Below are 21879 nucleotides of genomic sequence, written 5' to 3' on the forward strand. Positions count from 1 at the left end.
CCCTGGGTGTGGGGATTGGAAGGGTTTGGTTGGTCGGTAGCAATGCTTACATATATGTGTCATCAGCAACCATATAAATACCAGGATCCAAGATTTTCTAACTAACCATTGCTTTATAACAAGATCATCAGTGCTGTATATTACACTTATAGTGGTTTTAATGTTGTGGCTTATTAATGTAAAATGTCCTGTAATTTTATCTCAAAATATATATATTTATTTAACTCCTTCACAGGTTTGTAAAGAACCTTCGCACCAGTAAGGAGGGCTGGGTGGCAGCAGCAAACCTCCTCAGCCTCATCTCAGAGTCCAAGTCATCTCAATCACTCAGCAGCTCAGGTCGGTTACAACGAACAGGAAGTACACACATTCATATCTTTCCCTTAACGCTGCAGTATGGGTACCTGTTGCCTAGCAATGCGGCACAATGACGCTATTACTCTCCCCTACAATGTCTGGCTCTAACAGAGCATTGCTGTTTGTGTGTTTGTCCTGCAGATGGCAGCGTCTCTGGGAACCTCAGCACTTCTTCCAGCTGTAGTGAGACCTACACCAGCTTCTCCGACATCAAACCCTGACCTGAGTCAGGTCTTCCCAGCTTTTTTTTTTTTTGTTAAATCACTGCACCTAAAATCATTTTGTACAGGTGGAAAATGCTTAAAAAACAAAGAAGAAAAAAAGCTGGAGTTTGGTCTGACAGGAGGACAGTCACCCACGTCACAGTTTCTAAATCCATCTGAAAACCAAAACTTTCTCTGCAGATCAGCCAGCGCTGGCTAAGTGCTAACTGCCCCCCTTTTTCCAGAGTATTTAGAAAAACTGCACTGTCATTTAAAATTGTTTTTATATTCAAAGGTGTCAGCATGTTGGTAGAATTTAAGTATAGATTTTTTTTTTTTGCCGTTCCTTCGAGCGAGAGGGAAATATCAGGGATATCTGTCATTCCTCGGCACACAAGTCATGTGATGTATCACCTCCTGCGAGGCCTTCTTTAAAGCTAAATGTCCGCAGTCTAATAACTGACTGAACAGGCAGTCCAGGCCTAGTGATTATGTAGCATTAATGTGGAGAGGTTAGAAAGGACATCTGCACTAAACACGCGCCGTCTGCAGAGGGGACAGAACTGCTGGTTAGTCGAACCCCTTCAAGTCGATGACGACATCGCAGCACGGCGACAGATTCTTGTGCAGGAGGATGTTATGTAGACAAACACCATCAGACCCCCGATAACGCTGGCTTTGGTATCAGTCGCTGATCGCACACTGTGAAAAGTAGCAGGCGGCCGCAAGAGGAAAAATGCTTTCAGTACATCTGGGAGGAAAAGTGAGCAGGTTGATTGCGTGCAGGCGTTTTGTGTTGTTGAAGCTACTAAAGAACGTTGTATTCCTCACACATGGATAATGAGCTTCCCTTAAAAGCTGTTTTTATGATATTAAGAACCGCACGCAGTCACTAGGTGAATGTCAACAACAGTACAACCTGGTGGTCAGGTGTCTTGCACTTCATTCTAAATGAATCTTTTTCCTCCTATGAGGGATTGAGCAACCCGCCAGTGCACTGCTCTGGATTTTTACCTCTCAGGAAGACGTTTCTGTAGGCAGACAGGTGTGACTGCATACCTGTGTTTGTGTCCATGTGGGTGCGCGCGCACACTCACCTGATTGTTTGTGTTGACAACAGACAGCAGTTCGATCAGAGTTTTTCAGACACATGTGCAGCCTCTGCTCAAACAGCTGTCGCGGCCCAAATCTCAGTGTTCTGAATGTGTGTCTGTTTTTTGTGTCACCGTGCTCACCTATCTTTGGTCTGCACCGCAGCAACAAAAGCAGGCTTTGTCCCCCTCCTCCTCCCCCCCTCCTCTCTGTGCAACCAGCCCCATTCAAGCATGTGACAGTAGCTGCTTCTCCGCAAGCTGGGTTAATAATACCACGGCCCGGACCTGCTCGACATGTTTGCACCTCCGGCCTGAGAGCAATACTTTGTGTACTTGACACCAAAATGTAGCTGAGTAAACGTCACAGTTAAGTAACTAGTTTAGAAAATGTGATACGTCCACTGTTCTGATGTAGATTGATGCCAACCGCCTTTGACGACCAGCTGTTCTGCACGCAACTTCTGAAACCTGTGCTATTCTGAACACTGAATGACACCTTGCTTTTTAAATGTTTTTTAAATATATATCCCAGGATTTTTACTGTATCCACGAGGTACACTGTAAAACAATCGCTCCTTTTTCCACCTGCGTTGTTGAATGTGTGACACTGTTTCAAACAGGAAACCAGCTTGTCCACCTGCTCGACAAAGCCATGATTAACAGTTTTTTTTTCTTAGATTTTTTTTCTTAATTGGACTAAAATCAGTGCTTGTGATTGGCTTCTCAAGAACTTGCTGAGAAGCACTTTTTTTCTTTTAAGATCCTCCCACTGAACGTAAAGGAAGAGGAAACAAACCAGTTTACAGGCCTTTCGATGTCAAACTGTGAGCTAAACTGTGGCTTGCATAGCTGTGCGTCCACGTGCTGAGAAATAAATGTTACACTTGTACAGATGTGTCCTCTTATACCTCACACTGTTTCCCCTAAAGAGCATGTATATTGTTAAGAGGAGTCTCTCTATCTCTCTGTATATCATCACTCTGTGTGGCATGTACTTCATAAGCCCCATGCTGTAAACCTCCTGGAGAACTATTTTTTACCTGTTGTACATTGTGAGAGTTTATATTCTGCCCTCTTGAGAAAGCTGACATGGGCACTAAAGTCGTCAGTTTTTTGGTTTTTTTGGTCACCCAAATAAAATCTTACCGTGTAATTTGTACTTTTTCGACTCAGAGGCTGGAGACATGAGAAAGGATTCTATTTTTTAAGTTTGTTTTTATGCAGCACATTGCAGCACCCACTGTCTTTATTTTCCTATTGCACATCTACTGAATATGCTGTTGATATAAGAGCATATTACGATTTAAAACTTGTTACAAGACATATCCATGTACATTTGTAAATATGTAATTCTGACTTGTATGTAAATTGAAAAGCAGCTTTAATAAAGTCTGAAATGGTTTCCTCTATTGAATTTAGCCTTTTTCTCTATTATTATGAATTTTAAAAATATCTTTAATGGTTAGCTGTTTATTTTTGAAGTCAGCTAAAAACAAAAAAAGGAAGAGAGAGAATTTGACAGTGGAATTAATTATTAATTGTGATCCGGAAGTGTAATTTCAACCACATGGTTCCTTTCCTCCAATGGGCTTTTATTCCAGTTTAGACTATCATGATTCAGTCTAGGGTTCGTTCCAATAAGTACTGCTGCCGACCTTGAGGTCTATTTTCCGCTTAATTTCCGTCTTGCACGTAAACCCTACGTCACCAAAGTAGTTTTCAGATGTATTTCCTGGTAACTGTATTAAATATGTGCTTTTGTGAATATACACGATGCAGTAATACTTCAGTCAAGGCCGTAAGTAGCGCTTGAAGTCGGAGGATGTGAACGAGAATCAGCCGCGGCTGGAAAGATACAGATTTGTCAAGCTAGCAAGCGTGAGGCACACAGGAAGTGACGCGAGTTGCACTACAAATTACAAGTTTTTATGAAGCCCCGATGCAATAGAGGACTTCTTGGTTGAATTCATAAATACAGCCTTATTTAAATTACTCCATCGATGGCGTCCACTTTACTTTACAGCACAATCGTGCTTCTCCTCCACCCTCCAAAGAAACAAGGGGCCGCCGATTATTTTACTATGACAGCGCAATCGGGAAGTCCTTAATCTCTCCGTTCTTGCTAACTTGGCAGCACACTGGAACGCGACCAGATGGAATTCAGCACTGCCTTCTTAACAGATTCCACACATTTTAAATTGTTTCGTACACATTTTTAGCCGACTTTTGTGTCGACAAACAGCCCTGGCGTGAGCACAGGCGTCTATCTGGGAGCTTCGGCTGCGCTGTGAACCGGGACAGAAGCGGTCAAGACATTTACAGATCCCCCCACCAAACATCTTCCCACTGTAAGTATTATTTCTAGGCTCTACTGTCGAAGAGCAATAGCTTTCAGATAACCTAATATGACTGCCCTTTGTAACTTAAGTCGGTGTTGAAACGTCGGTTATGTTGATGCATGAGAGAGCCCCAACGTCCTTTTCTGCAGTTGTTCATGAGATGATGCAGACAACTGTGGGTAGCTTTGGAAATCTGTCAAACAAAAAAGAGGGGAGTTTGGCCGGAGGCGAGAGGGGTGTAGCCTTGTTAAATCACATTGTCTGGGACTGTTAATGCGGCCTTATGTGCTGTTTACTGCTGTCAGCGTTATAAGCTCTTATTCCTCTAAAGAGGGTAATTAGCGAGGTCTTTAATTCCTCGGGAGTTCATTTACAGTGTGTGTATTTTGTTTTTATTCCCCCCCCCCCCCTCCCTCCTTTATTACTTTAAACGACTAGGACCAGGTCAACCCGAATGATCACAATCCAACTTCCGGGTTTGGATTTCAAAGTAAAATGCTAGTCATAAAGTCTCCATTGAGTCACTGCTTTATGCAGCTATAAACCTTATCAAGATCACAGTTTTGGCAAATTTTATTTTATTTTTTTCATTTTATCATATGGCTTTTAAACAAAGACACTTAAATAGTGCCAATAGTTCCAATTCACAACAACAACAACAACCATAAGGTGCTTTATATTCTAGGGAAAAGATCCTACAAATGGGAAAGATCAGACAACCCCTTGATGGACAAACACTTGGTGACAGTGGGAAGAAAAAACTCCTGTTTAACAGGACGAAACCTTTGGCAGAACCCGGGTCAGGGAGGGGGCTGTGATCAGCTGGGAGTGATAGGAAAGAGAAGAGAGCAGGACAAAAGGCTAACTATAGGGAAAGAGAGCCTGAATTTCATAATTATTCATGTTTAAAAGGTAGTTATTTTGCAAAGTGAATAAATGATTGACAAGTTAAATGTCTGCTGAAATAATAGTTGCACTGATACTATCGCATGGACATTAGTAACCTACGAGCAATTAAATGACGTTCCCCAGTGGCATTGGCCAATGTTTATGTGCTGTATCAGATCAGGTCTGTGCCAGATAAATGTTCAAAGACGGTGTGATAAGGAGCTCAGAAACTTTAAATCTAGTAAGATAATCTGGAACAGAGATTATTTTGTTTTCCTGACACTGAATGAAGAATAAATAACAACAAAAAATGAAACAAAACAATATTAGCGAAATTTATACATTATTTTTAAAATATTGCATTCTCCTAATAATTTGGTTCATCCTTAATTGCTAGTTCCAGCCCTACATTTATCTTTGATGCTATACAACACTTTTTGACGTAGATTCTTTCACAAAGGTGTCTGTCTTCCATACAGTCTCGTTTCATGACTCACTCTTGTGCTTTTAATTTGAAAGCGGACTACAATATATGCTTTACATTATGAGTAAATCCACTGGCCTTGATATCTCAAGGTAAAAGCTTCTCATATAAGCTATTTCACACTTGATTGCAGTATTAACCTGTAATGACTCTGCATTTAAGTACAGCAATCTTCATATTGTCCTGAATAAAAAACTTGCACATTATAGTTGTGATTTCTCAGACTGTTACCTTTGACTACCAGCAGTCCATGTGAGTCATAAAGACTCCATCTAGCCTGGCTGTCATGTCCTCTGTGTCTTGCTTCTCAGTAGATCCACCAATCAAATGCTCAGGCTTGTTTTTAGGTTAGTGTCTGCCACCCGTAAGGAAGTAAATGTGATTGAAAAGGAAAGTTTGCCTTGCTGACAAAAAAGTCCCCACTTTAAGTATTGCAGTAGCTTTTCACAGCCATTCTTGATAACGCCGGCTTCCTCCAGCTGGACATGCAGAAAGTGCTAACCACTGAGAGCACAAAGACCTAAGTCAGTCTTAAATATTACAGATGTGCCCTGTATGCTTCACTGAAGTGCATCAAGTGCAGTTGGGGATCAGAGTTTAAACTAATATCAGGTTGGTCCTACCTAACAATCTCTTTGTAAGTGAGATTTTGCTTGATGATGTCTGGTCTTTCATGTCGCCTTTCCTTGTGAATATAATTGAAGCAAACAACTCTTTGTAGTCGGAGGTGGGCATAGATTAGATCGTGGCTCAAACAGTTGGCAGTTCGTCTTGTAACCGGAAGGTTGCCGGTTCGAGCCCTGGCTTGGACAGTCTCGGTCAGGATGCTGACTGAGAAATTTGACCATCTTTGTCAAATTAACTTAAAAAGGCCTGAAACTGTGCTGCTATAAACTACAACCTGTGTGTCTTCACTCTGATCTTACGACTGATAGACGTGTTCCAGCTTCGTCAGACGTGAACCTTCCAGTCAATGCTTTGTCAGATTTATTGCAGTTGATGTTAATCACTTAGCTAATGCCAGCAGCAATAATTCATGCTGAACGAGCGGGTTATTGTCCTTGCTGCTCCTCCTTCAGCGTTTGCATTCCTGTTGCATGTGTTAGTAGTACACCATGAATGACTCACATTCCAGGCAAAAATAATAGGATGTCACCTTTCTCCTTCATTGAAAGGCTGTGGTAGATTCTTCGCATTGTTAGAAAACTTCTAGGCTTAATTAAATGAATTTGCCAAGAATTCCTGAGCACAAAGTTAATTTATTTGAACAAATTATCAAGTGTGCGACGAGCTGCCCCACTGCTTCCCCCTGGTCTTACCACAAGCCACGAAATGTCCAGCTTGTATTCCCTCTTCTGCCGCCTGAGTGGCCTGTAGGTGTGACAGATCGCTACGTCACCGTCTCTCCAGCTCCTGTCGTGGATCACTATCTTGCTGCGCTGGAATGTCACCGATTAGTCATCAGAGCCGCCCACTGCCATGCAGTTTGTTACAGTGAATGTTACTATAATCCAGCGCTGCAAAAGGCAGCTGTTTGATGAGGGCAGTGCCAAGAGAGTTATGACTAATATGACTGTTAGTCTTTTTTTTTTATGTATTGCTATATGACACAAATTATTTAAAAGTGATTACTAATAGTTTCTCTGTTCGGTCTTGTTTAGTGTTTAAAAGAGAGCAAGTTCCTGCCTGGGGATCTGCCTGAAGCACTGATTCGTAAGTGGGCAGCAGTTCTGATATATTTTCTGGGGTTAGCCCATTAAAGGCTTGACAATTAAGAGTAACTCTACTAATTAATTTGAAACAAATCAGCTAGAGTCATTAAAAATCTGATCAATATTTTTGCTTTTCTGTCTTTTGCTGTTTTATGTAAACTAGAGTTTATTATTTATTTCTGATATATACCTTATTAAAGGACCTTTGCAGTACTCTAACCGAGAGGAAATAACAGCGTTAATGGTAGTTTGTGTATCAGTGATATTAACAATTCACAACAACAGTTGCCTCATAGTGTTTAAAATTTCAAGGTAAAGGTCTAACAATTAAAGGATGTGGTTAAAACGCCAAAATGACCAAATAATGATATCTGTAGTGGTCTTAAAGATCCAATATCAGTCAGGCTCTACTTTTATATCAGTTAGACAATTTGTAAGTGGTAGCATTATAGTGAAAATACAGTTCACCCTAGTATTGAACCTTGAGGGAATCCATACTTTGATAGTGAGGAGAGACATTTTTCATAAGAGCTGCAGTTCAATGATCAAACATTCAGTGGTCTACAAACGGATTGCATAGTTCAGGAAAACTGCAACTACACAACAAATAAATCTTTGATCAGTCAGATATGCATGTAGTGCATTAAGAAGCGAGTTGAATCAAATGTACTGAGTGACTCCTCAGCACAGCGGTGTTAGGATGACAGTAAAGGCCCATATGTCTGCAGCAGAGGTCATCCTTTCAGATAACCCAAGACAAATCTGCTTATGGCGAGAATGTGCCGTCGCTCGGTGCTGTGTCTACACTCGGCTGAATATCGTGTCAGTGAGGCAGCACGAGAAGGCAATCGGCCTGTTTCTGTCAGGTCCTAACATAATTAGATTATCAGTATGACAATCTTTATTGTATTATACCATACTATACCGATTTGATTTGGTTTGTACCTTAGGAACATAACGCAGGGATCTGATAAGTTTTAGAGCATGTGATATAAGTTTGGACTGAAGCTGAACAAATAGTTTTCATGTAGCAAACGGACAGGCAAATATATCAAAGACTACAGACTGAACTCTAAAGATTATGTTTTTCTTAAAGTGAACTGACTATTCAGCCAAAGAATCTACACAATGAACAGCCAATTGGATTTGTATTTTTCATTCATTGGTTTACTAAAATAAGAGCCTTCCAGTAAATTATAGATTTAATATAAAATGTATATAATATAAAAAAATAACTGTTTAGTTAAGCGATTTATCCTTGCAGTTACAAGACTATATAAAAGAATTGCTAAAGAGAAATTAAAGGATACATTGTTTTCACGGAGTAGCAGTAGAAACATTAAAATATCGCCTTATTTACTTCCTAAAATATTGATGATTCTGATGCTGTTTTATGCAGGATTTATGGTCCTCCGTTGGTGTCCTAATGCGATGAAGAGAGATGAATTGTGGGAGTCTGTGCAAATTATTTACATTTATATAAAACCTCTAATACTTTTAAAGGAATTCACTCGCTGTTTGAACCACACTGCTTACATAGGCAAGTTTAAATGGGGGTGCCAGTCCTTTAGAACAAGAATGCAAGCATGTCTGTGTAGGTTCTCAGCCAATCAGGTCGTGGCACTCTTAAGCGCTACTAATGAAGGCAGCTGAATGTCTTTTTGGTTTATGGAGACGTTTGACCTCTCATCCAAGAAGCTTCTTCAGCTCTAAAACCGATGGGGAGTCCCAGATGTTTAATACCTAGTGGCATTGGGGAGGTGGTCCTCAGAGTCATTGACCCATCCTGTAAAGTTATTAAGAGTCACATGAGACAAGATGTGAGTCAAGGCATGGCTCATTTACCATCAGATCAAAAAGAAGTCCAGTTTCCTTAACTCCTTAAGACTGTTTTAAGGGGACATACTGCTGTGCTGCAACGACAGATGCAAGCATTATTAACCCTGTTGCACATGTTTGTACCTGACTGTTGAAATAATGCCTCATAATCTTTTTGAAATTATACTCCCTGTTCTGGGTAACCTTTACTTATATTCTGTACATCTGTATTTGGATTAAAGCTCATTTAGATTGCTTGCGATTAGTTGAAAAATTCATATTTGGGGCAACAAGGAACATCTCAGGTAAGCTTATACCTAAGCTGAGCAGCTCGCAGTGTGCGCTCGAGCCCAGCAGGCACAAGATTAATTCCATTACATAACATTTAGTCAGTCTTAAGAAGGGTGCAAGTGAAAATGAAGACTTCAGAGTAATCAGCTGCTTAAGCTTTCCAGGACTCAAAAGACATGTTATTAAATGATTAAAAGGGGCCCTTTAAGTATTCTTTAATAATCAGAAACACTTAGTTAGAGCTGCAGGAACAAGGCCGGACTGGGAGCACTGCTCGACTGGTTATTACCTGACGCACTCGCCTACAGTGTGATTAGATTAGAAAAGCAGGAAGGCGTTGTTTGCAAGCATGGCTCCCCTCTTTTCATGAGCAATTCCTCATTGCCAGTTTATCCTTCGACAAATATTGACCTGACTAAAGTTTTGCCGTCATGATGTCATCGAAAGATAAAGCGAAACTCAAGTAGCCTTGTTATGTTTGTCACCTGTTCCTGGATGGACTTTAAAACAGCTCCCTTTTCACCCACTGCACACCTTGGTATTCAAATGACATAAGCTAGCAGAAGAACATTTTTCACGGAGGGGTTGGTATTATTTTCCATGTCACTGCGGTGTCCCCTCTCTGTGATTCAACTGCTTCCGAATAAAGAATCAAAATCAGTCACACAGAACATTTTGAAGAACTGATTATGAAGAACACAAACATAGCTGAGCGGGGCTGTGTCAGCTGAGATTTCCTTTTGTAAGGTGAAAACCTTGTGATTCCAATCCAGGCTGTTTTCTTGTTTTGTTTTTTGTTTGTTTGTTTGTTTGTTTGTTTTTGCAGGCGTCCAATCCCCCGTGCAATTTCCCCTTTCCTGAATAATGTGAAAGATGACATTTTACCTTCAATGTTTCTTTCAACTCCTACCTTTTATCAGTCTGAGGAAAGCACTCACTGTTCTGCTCAAATACCTCTGGAATGCATCAGCTTACTTTTCTTATTGCGACAACGCACCAGGATCTGCAGCAGCTGTAAACAGTCGGCACCTTTTATGACAACTCTGTGAAATGTAAGTTGGCCGTAAGTGGCCAGCATGGTGGATGCATTGTCATGTAATTAGACGTGTTTTTATAGGGGAAGGATTGAAGTAATAACTCTGTCAGCACACCTACACGGATTTGTTTTACGATCATCAGGGGAAATCAGCCTTTACTGTCACAGCTCTTTATTCTCCTGGTCTTGTGATTTGAAGTGGCCCACACATCTGCCAGGCTAAGTGGCGTTTGAAGAAACTGATACTGTGTGTGTGTGTGTGTGTGTGTGTGTGTGTGTGTGTGTGTGTGTGTGTGTGTGTGTGTGTGTGTGTGTGTGTGTGTGTGTGTGTGTGTGTGTGTGTGTGTGTGTGTGTGTGTGTGTGTGTGTGTGTGTGTGTGTGTGTGTGTGTGTGAACTTGGTTAAGGGAACTTCCTGTTGTATTTGATAATGAACAAGTCAAAGAGGTTTTTGTAGCTCTGTGGAGAGGTTTGTTTTTTCCCTTGGAGGGTAGAAAACAGATGACCTAAGTCAGAAACTTTTTTTAATAAACAGTCTCAACAAGTCAAATAAATATCCATAGCTGTATGTCTCACATAAGGCTCTTTCATATCAGGCATCAATGCTTTAAAGTTTTAGGCTCCTTTAAGCTTCCAGTATGTGACACTCGGCAGTCTCCAGAGATGAGTTACTGTTCTAATGTGCTTTAGACGGGCTCATTTGAACTTATACTCATCTCAAGCTTCATACTTTTATTCCAACTTATTATAAAGGAGTATATTCACTTACACTCAGTTCTAAATAAGCTTTATTTTGCATTGTCGAAGCCTTGATGTAGCCTCTCAGTTCATTCCAAAAGATGTTGTCTGCCTTTAAGACAACTTTCTTCTGATTGGTTATCCCTATCAAACAGGAGGTTTGATGAATAGGTAGGCGTGGCTTCTGTGCTCACAGAAGCATCATATGGATTTATGAAAACGGCCTTGAATGCAGTGCTCAGAGCTGTCTGAAACCTGAGCTTTTGGCTCAGGGGGATTACTTGTGCACAGACTGACCTCATTATTTTAAACTTTGTTCATGTTTAAAAAAGACATTCATCATTATAACTGTAGAGATACAAGATAGGATAAAAAAGGACAAATTAAAATAAAAGCTCAGTAGGTCCAGCTGAAGCAATATTCTCCTCCAGAAAACACTGCAGGTGTTTTTCCAAGGACTTCCATGGACACGGTCACTTTACCTGTTCACTGTGAATGCTTTACAATGTATAGTGTAGAAGGAGGCTTTAACATTCAGACAATTTGGCTGCTAGCATCAGTTCTAGATGAATGTCTTGTGAGCCAGTGGCCGAGGAGACGGGGAAGGGAGGAGCAGAAGTGTTTTGTGAAGAGGAGAAGAAAGAGAGGATGAAATGAGTGAAGGATGGAGCAGATGGAGGGAGGAATGACGGTGGGAGTTAGGGTTAATGCCCTTTTACATTCCCAGATGAGGATTAGCAGTCACAAGTTCTGTGGCTGTTCCTGACCTGGCCTGGATTTTGAAGGCCACTGCTGCCTCCTGGATCCCTTAATATGCTCACAGAGCATTGTGGACAACCTCTCTAACTTACCCGATATACTCAGCAACAAGTATATTTATGTGTTGTTTTCCTGGTATTTTAGCTTAAAAACCATCAGTTGACAGCTATATTTGTAAACCTGTGACTGAAGGAGCAAATGCTGAAAGTCCTTTTAAGGTGCTTGGCATTATGTACAATGTCAGCTTAGTGCGCAGTGTGGCTGCAACAGATTGCTAGTAGCATTGTTGGTAGCATGATTGACATTCTGGCAGTAATAGGGCAAAACACAGCTTGCTACTTTGATGCACATAAACTAGAATTGTTGGTTTCATACAGGCTTGAGCTGTCAAGATGAGAGTAACTAATGTAACTCAAGGGACTTGAACGAACTACTATGCTCCATACCAGCTCCATACTGTATTTTGTTGGTGTTTACTAGGGAAGCCTCGCATGATTCACCTTGTCCTGCATCATAGCTCATCCTCTGACCAAAAGGAGCAGATTTAGCTCCCTTCCGCCTTCATTTGAATCAACTTTTTCCTCTTCCTCATAGACTGAATGTTTGAACAGCAGGTTGCTCACATTGCCCTGTTTTTAGTGGTTAAAAAACATAAAAGGTTTGATTCTAAAGCTTAATCCTGAATGCTCAGGTATTTATTTGATTTATTTTCTTTCAAGACAGGATAGCAGTTCATGTCAACAAATAGCTGATCCGAGGCACGTTGTATTTTTAGCTAAAGACACTATAATATAAGAATGAGGACCGCAACAATCAGAAGATCTGAGTGAGAAGCACTAGGTGATGGTGGGGAGGACGAGACCTCTGGCAGAAGCAAGCTGAGGGAGGGGCTGGTATCTGCCACAGTCAGTTGATTGGACAAAACAGTGCAACAGTAGCATGTAAATGCAACAGCAGTGAAAAGTTTTGAATGGGGAACGACTGCAGCAGCACGAGTAAGGAATGGGTTGAGTTCATGTGGTCCAGCTCCAACTATAAGATCAGTCAAAAAGGAACTGGCTGTGTCATAATATGACGGAGATGTTATGTTACGGTGCAGTTTGGACTCCCCTACTTTTGAATCTTAAGATTATTTAAACTGTTATTAAATTACAGAAACTACTGACTTGACTATATATACCTACCTCGATAGTTTTTGCAACTGCACTTTGGGACACATTCAAAGTTTTAGCAGTTTTCCGGATTTACTGATCAAGTATTGATGGACTCTTGTTTCTCTTTATTCAGCTGATTGGTTCTTGCCATAATATGATTTCTAACAGGCTGTCAGATGTGTAGCAACCTGACTTCTAGACATGTATATGGTGTTGGAATGTTTTTCAACGGTAGAAGAAGACTACTCAGATTGTTACTTCCCTATCAGCAGCATTTTTGTTATCTTTTCATATCAAACAGATGGAGCAAGAACAATGTTACACCGTGAGTCAACACAGTGTCATCAGCCCATCTAAAGATCTGTATGCGACTTGTAGGTGCAGTACAGGGTGATGACGGTTTCCACAGACACACGGCTGCAGTTCGCAGGAATACATTTATTCGTGACGTTTCAGTGCCCTTCATGTGGCAAATTATTTGCGTTGTACCTCTCCTACGCACCTGCCTTGAAAAATGTTTTTGCTTGTTTGGGATGCACAACTTGGAGCTGGAATCACAATCGGTGCAGCTTCTGAATGCTTCTTGGAATATTTATATTGGAAAAATGATTGAAAATAGTGGTTTATTCATATTTAATCAAATAGAAATATTTAATAAAAGTGAGCACAGTATATTGTTTGCCCACAAGAGGGCACTTACAACTTTATAGTCATCTCTGTAATGCACTACATTAAAAGTGGCATTTTTGTCAGTAAGCAGCACTGTAAACTGACGTTTGTGGGAAGCACTGAAACGTTGGCAGTTTTACAAGTCTGGTAAAAATAGATAGTAGCTTTTATAATTACAGGCTATTCTATTGTAGCTTGAATTGATTCATCAGTCAATAAACAATACATTTAACACTGATTGCTGTGTTTCACAGGTCCCAAAGGCGTGTGCACACGTGTCCATCATGCCGCTGTTTGGTAAATCACACAAGAGTCCCGCCGACATTGTCAAGACGTTGAAGGAAAACCTGGCCATCCTGGTCAAACAGGACAAGAAGACAGACAAGGTAGAGGAATCTATTTGATTGTGTCTGTGTGCGTCTGTGTGTGTGTGTGTGTGTGTGTGTGAATGGGTGTCAAGAGGCCCCAAGGGTGGGAGCGCGAAACAGCCTGCGCCTGTCATCTTCTGACGCTTCACTGTCAAGACTCTCTCACACATGCACACAGGGGATCAAAGAATCAGAGTTACAAGCCAAATTCAAGCTCACGCTCTCTTTTACTAATGATAGTTTCTACATGTTATTCCTCTAAATGATGCCTTCTTTGCCTCCATCCTTCCTCACCTGTAGTTTTCTGTTCTACAGGCCTCTGAGGAGGTGTCTAAGTGTTTGGTGTCCATGAAAGAGATCCTGTATGGAAGCAATGACAAGGAGCCCCACACCGAGACTGTGGCCCAGTTGGCCCAGGAGCTGTACAACAGCGGCCTGCTGATCGCGCTGGTAGAAAACCTGCAGGTCATAGACTTTGAGGTAAGCAGAAGAAAGTATCACAGATGTGCTGCAGAAGCACACTTGTGATAAAGCTGACACAGAAACGTGATAGAAAATAAACATCCATGAGCAGAGGAAACTTAACAGCTCTTCTAGACTTTTTAAGAAATGCTGCATATTGTTGCTGTAGTTTTGCAAGATGTAGTGAAAATAATGAAATTTGATGGTGTATTTAAAAACCTTGTACAGTTTTCTTACCATTACAGGCCTCCTCTGACTCCAACTCATAAATTTAAGTTACTTTAGGTTGTAGCACTGCTTTTAAAACAACTTTTTTTCCTACTGTACACAATTAATTAATTTTTAACATGCTAAATGTTACAGATGCTGTTATGTGGTTAGTTCAGTTTTACGTGTGTTTCCAGGGGAAGAAGGACGTGTGTCAGATCTTCAACAACATCCTCAGGAGGCAGATTGGGACGAGGAGCCCCACTGTTGAATATTTCTGCTCCCACCAGGAGGTCCTCTTCATACTGCTGAAAGGGTGAGATAAACACACAGTGCACGTGCTGTCCTCAACCTAATGGCGTCTTAACACAATAAATATGGCTTCTATGACGAGGAGGGGGTGATGCGTTACTCTCTCTCTCTTGCTGTGTTTGAAGATACGAGATGCCCCAGGTGGCGCTAAATTGTGGGATCATGCTGAGGGAGTGCATCCGCCACGAGCCGCTCGCCAAGATAGTTCTCCATTCGGAGCATTTCCACAATTTTTTCAACTACGTGGAGATGTCCACCTTCGACATTGCTTCTGACGCATTCGCCACCTTTAAGGTAACTCTCTTTCTTCTTCTTTTGGCTGTCAGGTCAGGTGCTAGACTAGAGCCAGACTGGACTTTGACAACAGTGTTTGGATTTGGATTTAGTAAACCAACATCCCACACAAGTGTCATTTGAATTTGATATTTTTGTTCCCCACATAGGCCTAGAAAAGGCAAATTTGTTTTCATGTTTTGTTGAGGAAAAGTCTTAACTTATGCTGATTTTTGCAGACATGTGACCGTTGACCATGTGACGCTAACTTGTCAGCTATTTTGAAGTGTGATGATTGTAATTAAAACTGGAAAGTAAACACCTCCAGGAACCTCTGGCAACATTTGGAGAATACATTTTTTTTTTCCGAGCAACTGATGGTTGTATTGGATCCAATACGGGAGACAAATTTTGGGCAGCGTGCGATTGTACAGTGTATACATACATGTGTGTATGTAAAAAGTGTTCGGTAACATTTGAATCCGTCAGCTAAGATGCATTTTTCTGTCTTTGTCCACAGGACCTCTTGACGAGACACAAAGTGCTTGTGGCCGAATTCCTCGAGCAGAACTACGAAGCTGTGAGTGCTTCGACTTACAAACACATTTGCACATCTGCAGCTCCCGAGAAGAGATTAGTCTGGGATGGTTGTTAGCCACCACACATATTAATGCACATTAGCCTTGCTATTTTGAATTTTAGCAATCGTTAACCTAAACCACACACGGAGGTCAGTCACTGAGCTCTGTTTGCAAACACTGTCCACTGCTCTGAATGACTCTGCATGAGGAAACCTTGCACGGATGCACAGCGAGATCAGGTATCAGTCACCGCAGTGCTCACTGGCCCAGTCACACACAGGCATTCACGAAGCCTTGTGATAGAGTATTGAATGAGCTGGCAGTGAAGGCAGATTAAAAAACAAAAAACGTAAATTTATAGGAAAACTGCACAGCCTCTCTAAATGTCATAACGTCTTTCGATACAAAGCTCTGCTCTGTGTCCTCAACATTTCTAGGCAGAGGAGCCCCTCTCACGAGCAGGATCCCCCCAGGGCTCTCAGCCTGTAGAAACCCACACAAAACCACCTTTTCACCCAGCATGTGTGCCGACGGCCTGTCAGGAGATGTCACTGCCGGCTCAGTAGAGTCAGTGATCAGGCTAAGCCACAAAAAACCCAGAATTTGTCATACTCATTAGATTTTAGGGCGACCATAGCTCAGGGGGTTGGTAAGCGCATCTGTAACCGGAAGGTCGCCGGTTCGATCCTCGGGCTCTCTGTCCTGATCGTTGTGTCCTTGGGCACCGCCTACTGGTTTTGGCCAGAGGGGCCGATGGCGCGATATGGCAGCCTCGCTTCTGTCAGTCTGCCCCAGGGCAACTGTGGCTACAACTGTAGTTTGCCTCCACCAGTGTATGAATGCGAGAGTGAATGAATAGTGGCATTGTAAAGTTCTTTGGGTGCCTTGAAAAGCGCTATATAAATCCAATCTGTTGTTGTTATTATTATTTTAGTGGTAAACCTATGACTGCACAAATAACACACTGTAATAACAATGTGTTGATCTACTCAAGTCAAGTGTCTAGGGTTTGGGGTTTCTTCTAATTCATCCACTTCCTCTTAGTTACATATGTTACATTTTTGCAGGTCCAGGCAGTTCTTGTCCTTTTGGATGCAGTGCAGTATTTTCATTTGCTTTAATCGATCTCATTAGATGCCTTCTGGGCTAAAAGAAAATATACTAACAAGCCAAATTACCCATGTGCAAACACAGAGTTAAACAACTTCTCCATCATATATGCATTTGTCTCAACCTAAAACACACAGGCAGATATTTCTGTCTTTAAAATAACTACATTCAGATAAGCGTTGATACTTGTCTCCAAGTTTTCCCAAGCTACAGAGTGTGCATAAACATATTCATCTAAACTACACAAGTCCTTTTCCTGTTGGAACTCTTACTTAAATATTCTGTAACTTATACAGACGCTATTGTTACATTTCAGATTTCCTTTTTTCCTACCTCACGATATCAGATATGTCCCCATAAATGATAAAGTCCTGTATAATCTAATATTTGATTCAAAAGCACCTTCATCATATTGATTGCTGATTACTTAAACATCACCCGGACAGTACGTGTTTGACCCTATGCAGCCATACATTCAAAAGCCAAGCGATAGCACTGTCTTCATCTAGGTTCAGATGTTTTAACAGCCATCTGGTGCTAATTTATGCAAACAACCAGGTTTCTTTTTAAATTTTAGAGGTCAAACAACCATACAGACAGCAGGAAGGAAAGAGCAATTGTAAGTCTAGAATATTTATTGAGACTAGTTGTGCCATGCTCCCAGAATACATTCGGAACATTGTGTGCAAAAGATAACTCGTCCATCAACTTGTGGTATATCGGAAAGATTACGCATAGGAAGAGAATGTGGAGCTTTTCATTTAGTAAGGTCAGCTTGACACAGAAGTAGCAGAATGTAAAAAATCAAAAATCCAACATCTATTGATATTATTATTATTATTATTATTATTAAGTCCACAAAGAGCACAACAACCATTTTCCATCACACCAGCAGCTCCTTTAGGATCTCCAGCTAACCCAACAAGTGTGTCTTTGGACAGGTTCAGACCTACAACCTTCTTGATTCACTGTGCTGCCAAACTGTTTTGGCAATTTTGAATAATTGTTGCAACAAAATAATTGCACTGCGTGGCTTTTCAGGTTGGTAAGCACTCTCTCTAGTTTATCGCCTAAGCACTTTGCAACTTTTAAAACTAGAAGCTGCATCCACAGACACTTTTTCATTAATGGTCACACACACAGGCAATCCTACATGGATATCAGGGTTCACTTGGGTTCAGTGTCTCGCTAAAGGAAACTTAGAAGTGGAAGAGCTGGGGATCAACGAACGGCCTTTGGAAGAGTAGCCACTATAAACAAGGTCAGATTTGAACCCAGGTCTTTGCATTAGCCTTATGACATATGGGTTGCCTGCTAAACCCAGTTAGCTAAACCAGCACTCTGCACTAATGTTTTCAAAGGAAATGAGCCAGGTTAAACTTAGGAAGCAAATGGAAAGGTGTCCTAAACACAGGAGAGTGGGCATGTTAAACCAGTGATCATCCCCAGCCGGTCATGGCAGATGGCCGCCCCTCCCCGAGCCTGGTTCTGTTGGAGGTTTCTTCCTGTTTAAATGATTTTTTTTTTCTTCCCACTGTTGCCAAGTGCTTGCTCATGTGTAGTCTCTCTCGATTATTGTAGCGTCTTTACCTTACATTATAAAGTGCCTTGAGGCGACTGCTGTTGTAATTTGGCGCTGTATAAACTTTGCGTTCATATTTCCATTTGGTGGAAAAGCCCTCTATTTACAACATTTATCAGATATTGTTTGGAAAAAGTATTGTCCATATAGATATTTCCCAAAAGCTTAAAATTTGATCTCAGATTGTTGCTGCGTTTTGTTTTTTCACTGTAGGTGTTTGCAGACTATGAGAAGCTGCTGCACTCTGAGAACTACGTCACCAAGCGACAGTCTCTAAAGGTTTGTCTCCGACCTGTATTGATTTAAATTCCTACTTAGACTTCATGGGATTTTTGGGGTTTTTTTGGGGGGCGGGGTCTGCACAGCTGGCCTCTCTAATAATAATTTGTCACTTTGATCCCCCCTCCAGCTTCTGGGAGAGCTGTTATTGGACAGACATAACTTCACGGTCATGACGCGGTACATCAGCAGGACAGAGAACCTGAAGCTGATGATGAATCTGCTCCGAGACAAGAGTGCCAACATCCAGTTTGAGGCCTTCCACGTCTTCAAGGTAAACAAACAAACAAACAAACAAAAAAACCAGCAGATGCATTTAATGAGAAATTTGGAAAGAGAGAAGATATTTCTCCCATATTGGCTCCTCTTCGCTGGCTTCCTGTTAAATTCAGAATTGGATTTAAAATCTTTCTCACATAAAATCTTGAATAATAGGGCTCATATTATCTTAAAGACCTCATAGTACCATATTAGCCTAATGGAAAACTTTGCTTTCATGTCGATGTTTTACTTGTGATTGCTACGATGTTTAAAAGCAGAGCCTTCAGCTTTTAGGGTCCTTTTCTGTAGAGCTAGCTCCCAGTTTGTTTTCGGGAGACCTCCCTCTACTTTTTAGATTAGGCTTAAAACTTTCTTTTTTGACAAATCTTGTTAGAGCTGGATCAGTTGACCCTGAATCCTCCCTTTGCTATGCTACAATAGGCCTAGACTGCTGGGAGCTTCCCATGATCCACTGAGCATTTCTTATTCACTCACCTTGTTTTACTTTCTTTATACACCACTAATATATTTAGTCTTTAGTAATTAAACTCTCTGTTCTCACCGGACATGGCAGATGACCACGCCTCCCTGAGCCTGGTTCTGCTGAAGGTTTCTTCCTTTTAGAAAGGAGTTCTTCCTTCCCACTGTCGCCAAGTGCTTGCTCATAGGGGGTCGTCGGATTGTTGGAGTTTCTTTCTAATATTGTAGGGTATTTACCTTACAATAAAAAGCACATTGAGGTGACTGGTGTTGTCAATCTGCGCTGTATAAATAAAACAAAACTGAATTGAATTTTCCTCCCGTTTTGTCCTTTTTTTGTTTCCCCAAGGTGTTTGTAGCAAACCCCAACAAGACTCAGCCCATCATCGACATCCTGCTCAAGAACCAGACCAAACTCATCGACTTCTTGAGCAACTTCCAGAAGGACCGCACGGACGACGAGCAGTTCAACGACGAGAAGACCTACCTAATCAAACAGATCAGGGATCTGAAGAAACCGGCTTCCTAGAGAAGCATTGCTGCCTGCCCTCTACTTCAACTTTTTATTAATAGGAAGACATAGAAAAAAAACACATTAACAATAATGGTTACTCTATTTGAAGAAAAAAAAAATCTTTGAGACGTCATTTGTTTTTGTTTTTTCCCTCTTTGTCAGTTCATTAAAAACTTGTGCAAGAGTAGTTCTTAATCACTGATCTTTTTTTGTATTTTTTTTTTTATCTCATCTGTAGCATGTAGTGCCACAACTCATGGTGTTGGAGGCAGCTGATTTGCCTTGTTGGGGGAGAACCAGGGGTTTAAAAAAAAGCTTCAGCCAAAATCCTCCGGGTGGATGAGCATTTTCTTTAATCTTATTAGTCTCTGCTTGCAAATGAATTTTGTAAATTTTTAAAAGCAGTGGCTGCAAACCAGAAAAATGAACAACTTTTTGTTTTCTTGGTTGATGTGTGGTGAGGATGTTGGTGTGTCTGGTTAGGACCAGGTGAAGTATATTTACAGCGTGAATATCTTAATCAATGCATTCTTGGTCATCGGTAAAAGCAATTTTTTTTAGCCAAATGACAATGGTAAAGCTCAGTAGGCCACAACAGTGTATTGGGGTATTCTAGCTTAAAAAATTATAGATAATAGTTAAGGGAGGAGGCGGTAAGAGCGAAAAAAAACAACAACTTTGTATTTCAAAAATTATAGTAGCAGACTGGGTAGGAAAAACTCATGAAGTTACTAATTTACAAGTAATTCTGAAATTTAAGGGGAAAAACTAAAGTAATCTGATATAATTAAGAACATTAAACGTGATTTTATTGAGACGTGAATTTACGAGGAAAAATGTGTCATATTAGGTCACATTTGAGATTAGTGGATTCTAAATTTCTATGATCTTTATTTTTCTCCCCTATGTTTACATCTATTATGGCCCTGATCAGATTTTCATTTGTGCGAGCTAAAAGTCACTGATTGTTTCTTCACTTTAAAGCTGAGGGGATTGGATTGCATACAGTCCAAAAGGCCAACGTCGCTTCAGTGTGTCACACCAACATGGAACAAGTCTCGTTGCCGGTCTAAAGGCCGAGCCCATCCGTGCTGTTCTAAATTACTCGCAGGTCTCGAAAACAAACTGATTTCAGTCACTGTTGACTAAAAACAAAAATCTTAAAAACAAGAAAAAAGAAAATGACAATTTTGATCACTGGTTCTCTTTGCTGGTGGCTAATAGCACTTTGTATGATTTTAAATAATAATAATGGTGATTCAATTTGTTTGAAGCTGATCGCTGTTTTCACACTGCTTGATGTTGTTTTTTTAATATATAGTGTCATTTCTCATGTACAGTTTCTGGTTTGAGTGCCATTGTGAGGGAGAACATGAGGAGGAGGAGGCACTTTGCTGTGTGGATGCTGTAGAGCTGTAAAGATAGCTGTTTTTTTGGTTTCACTCCCTTTTCTGTCTGTACTGTAACGGATGTTTGACTCTGGTTTGGATCTGACGTTGTTATCAGAGGACGAGAAGATTCAGAGGTGCCTTTTTTTTGTTTGTTTTGGTGTGTTTTCCTTTCTCTGTACTCGTTTTCTTTCCTGTATTTGCAGTATCTTTTTAGGGTGAGCTTAATTATTATGTTGATGAAAATATGCTCTGATAGAACATATTTGTTGTGATTAAGCAGTGAACCTCTTAACTCACTATATCAGAGTTCCTTTTGCCGTTTGACACCTTTTAAACTTTTTTTTTTTTTTTGCTCATCACTTGCCATTGCCATAGTAAACTCGCCGGCAAACAGAACGAGGCCAAAGCCGACCAACGGCAGGATTCAGCGGTGAAACATAACTGTGAAATCAAATAAATGAATAAAAATCCACTTTTAGTTTAAAGCAGCTTCGATTTCTTTCTGTAACTTTAAATCA

At 40.8% G+C, this 21879-nt stretch overlaps 2 protein-coding genes across 4 annotated transcripts in view; both read left to right on the forward strand.

The window, feature by feature from the left end:
• Positions 1-3068, forward strand: part of mcf2la (mcf.2 cell line derived transforming sequence-like a) — a 46763-nt gene extending 43695 nt beyond the window's left edge. For both annotated transcript variants that reach the window (XM_026157927.2, XM_026157929.2), the window contains exons 31-32: positions 236-339; positions 499-3068. In XM_026157927.2, the coding sequence (XP_026013712.2) occupies positions 236-339; positions 499-578 (184 nt within the window). In that variant the 3' untranslated portion in view covers positions 579-3068. The remainder of the gene's footprint in view (positions 1-235; positions 340-498) is intronic.
• Positions 3069-3169: 101 nt separating this feature from the next.
• cab39l (calcium binding protein 39-like) lies at positions 3170-21846 on the forward strand. Of its 2 annotated transcripts, XM_026158786.2 has the most exons (10): positions 3170-4002; positions 7027-7078; positions 13796-13927; positions 14225-14389; positions 14776-14894; positions 15016-15184; positions 15684-15743; positions 18650-18715; positions 18846-18989; positions 19806-21846. In XM_026158786.2, exons 3-10 carry the CDS (start codon positions 13826-13828, stop codon positions 19983-19985), a joined length of 1005 nt encoding a protein of 334 aa, XP_026014571.1. In that variant the 5' UTR covers positions 3170-4002; positions 7027-7078; positions 13796-13825; the 3' UTR covers positions 19986-21846. The 2 variants fall into 2 exon arrangements, with proteins under 2 accessions (XP_026014571.1, XP_026014570.1); XM_026158785.2 differs by lacking the exon at positions 7027-7078.
• Positions 21847-21879: the final 33 nt, after the last annotated feature.

This window comes from Astatotilapia calliptera, chromosome 23 (assembly GCF_964374335.1).
Source record: "Astatotilapia calliptera chromosome 23, fAstCal68.1, whole genome shotgun sequence".
In the NCBI taxonomy this organism is placed as follows: Eukaryota; Metazoa; Chordata; class Actinopteri; order Cichliformes; family Cichlidae; genus Astatotilapia; species Astatotilapia calliptera.

What these genes read in the sequence shown, in the direction of transcription:
- cab39l (XM_026158786.2), top strand. Translation starts at nt 13,826, where the DNA reads ATGCCGCTGTTTGGTAAATCACACAAGAGTCCCGCCGACATTGTCAAG. An exon ending in ACGCATTCGCCACCTTTAAG is followed by an intron (nt 15,185 to 15,683) that starts GTAACTCTCTTT and finishes CTTTGTCCACAG; the next exon opens with GACCTCTTGACGAGACACAA. An exon ending in AGGCCTTCCACGTCTTCAAG is followed by an intron (nt 18,990 to 19,805) that starts GTAAACAAACAA and finishes TGTTTCCCCAAG; the next exon opens with GTGTTTGTAGCAAACCCCAA.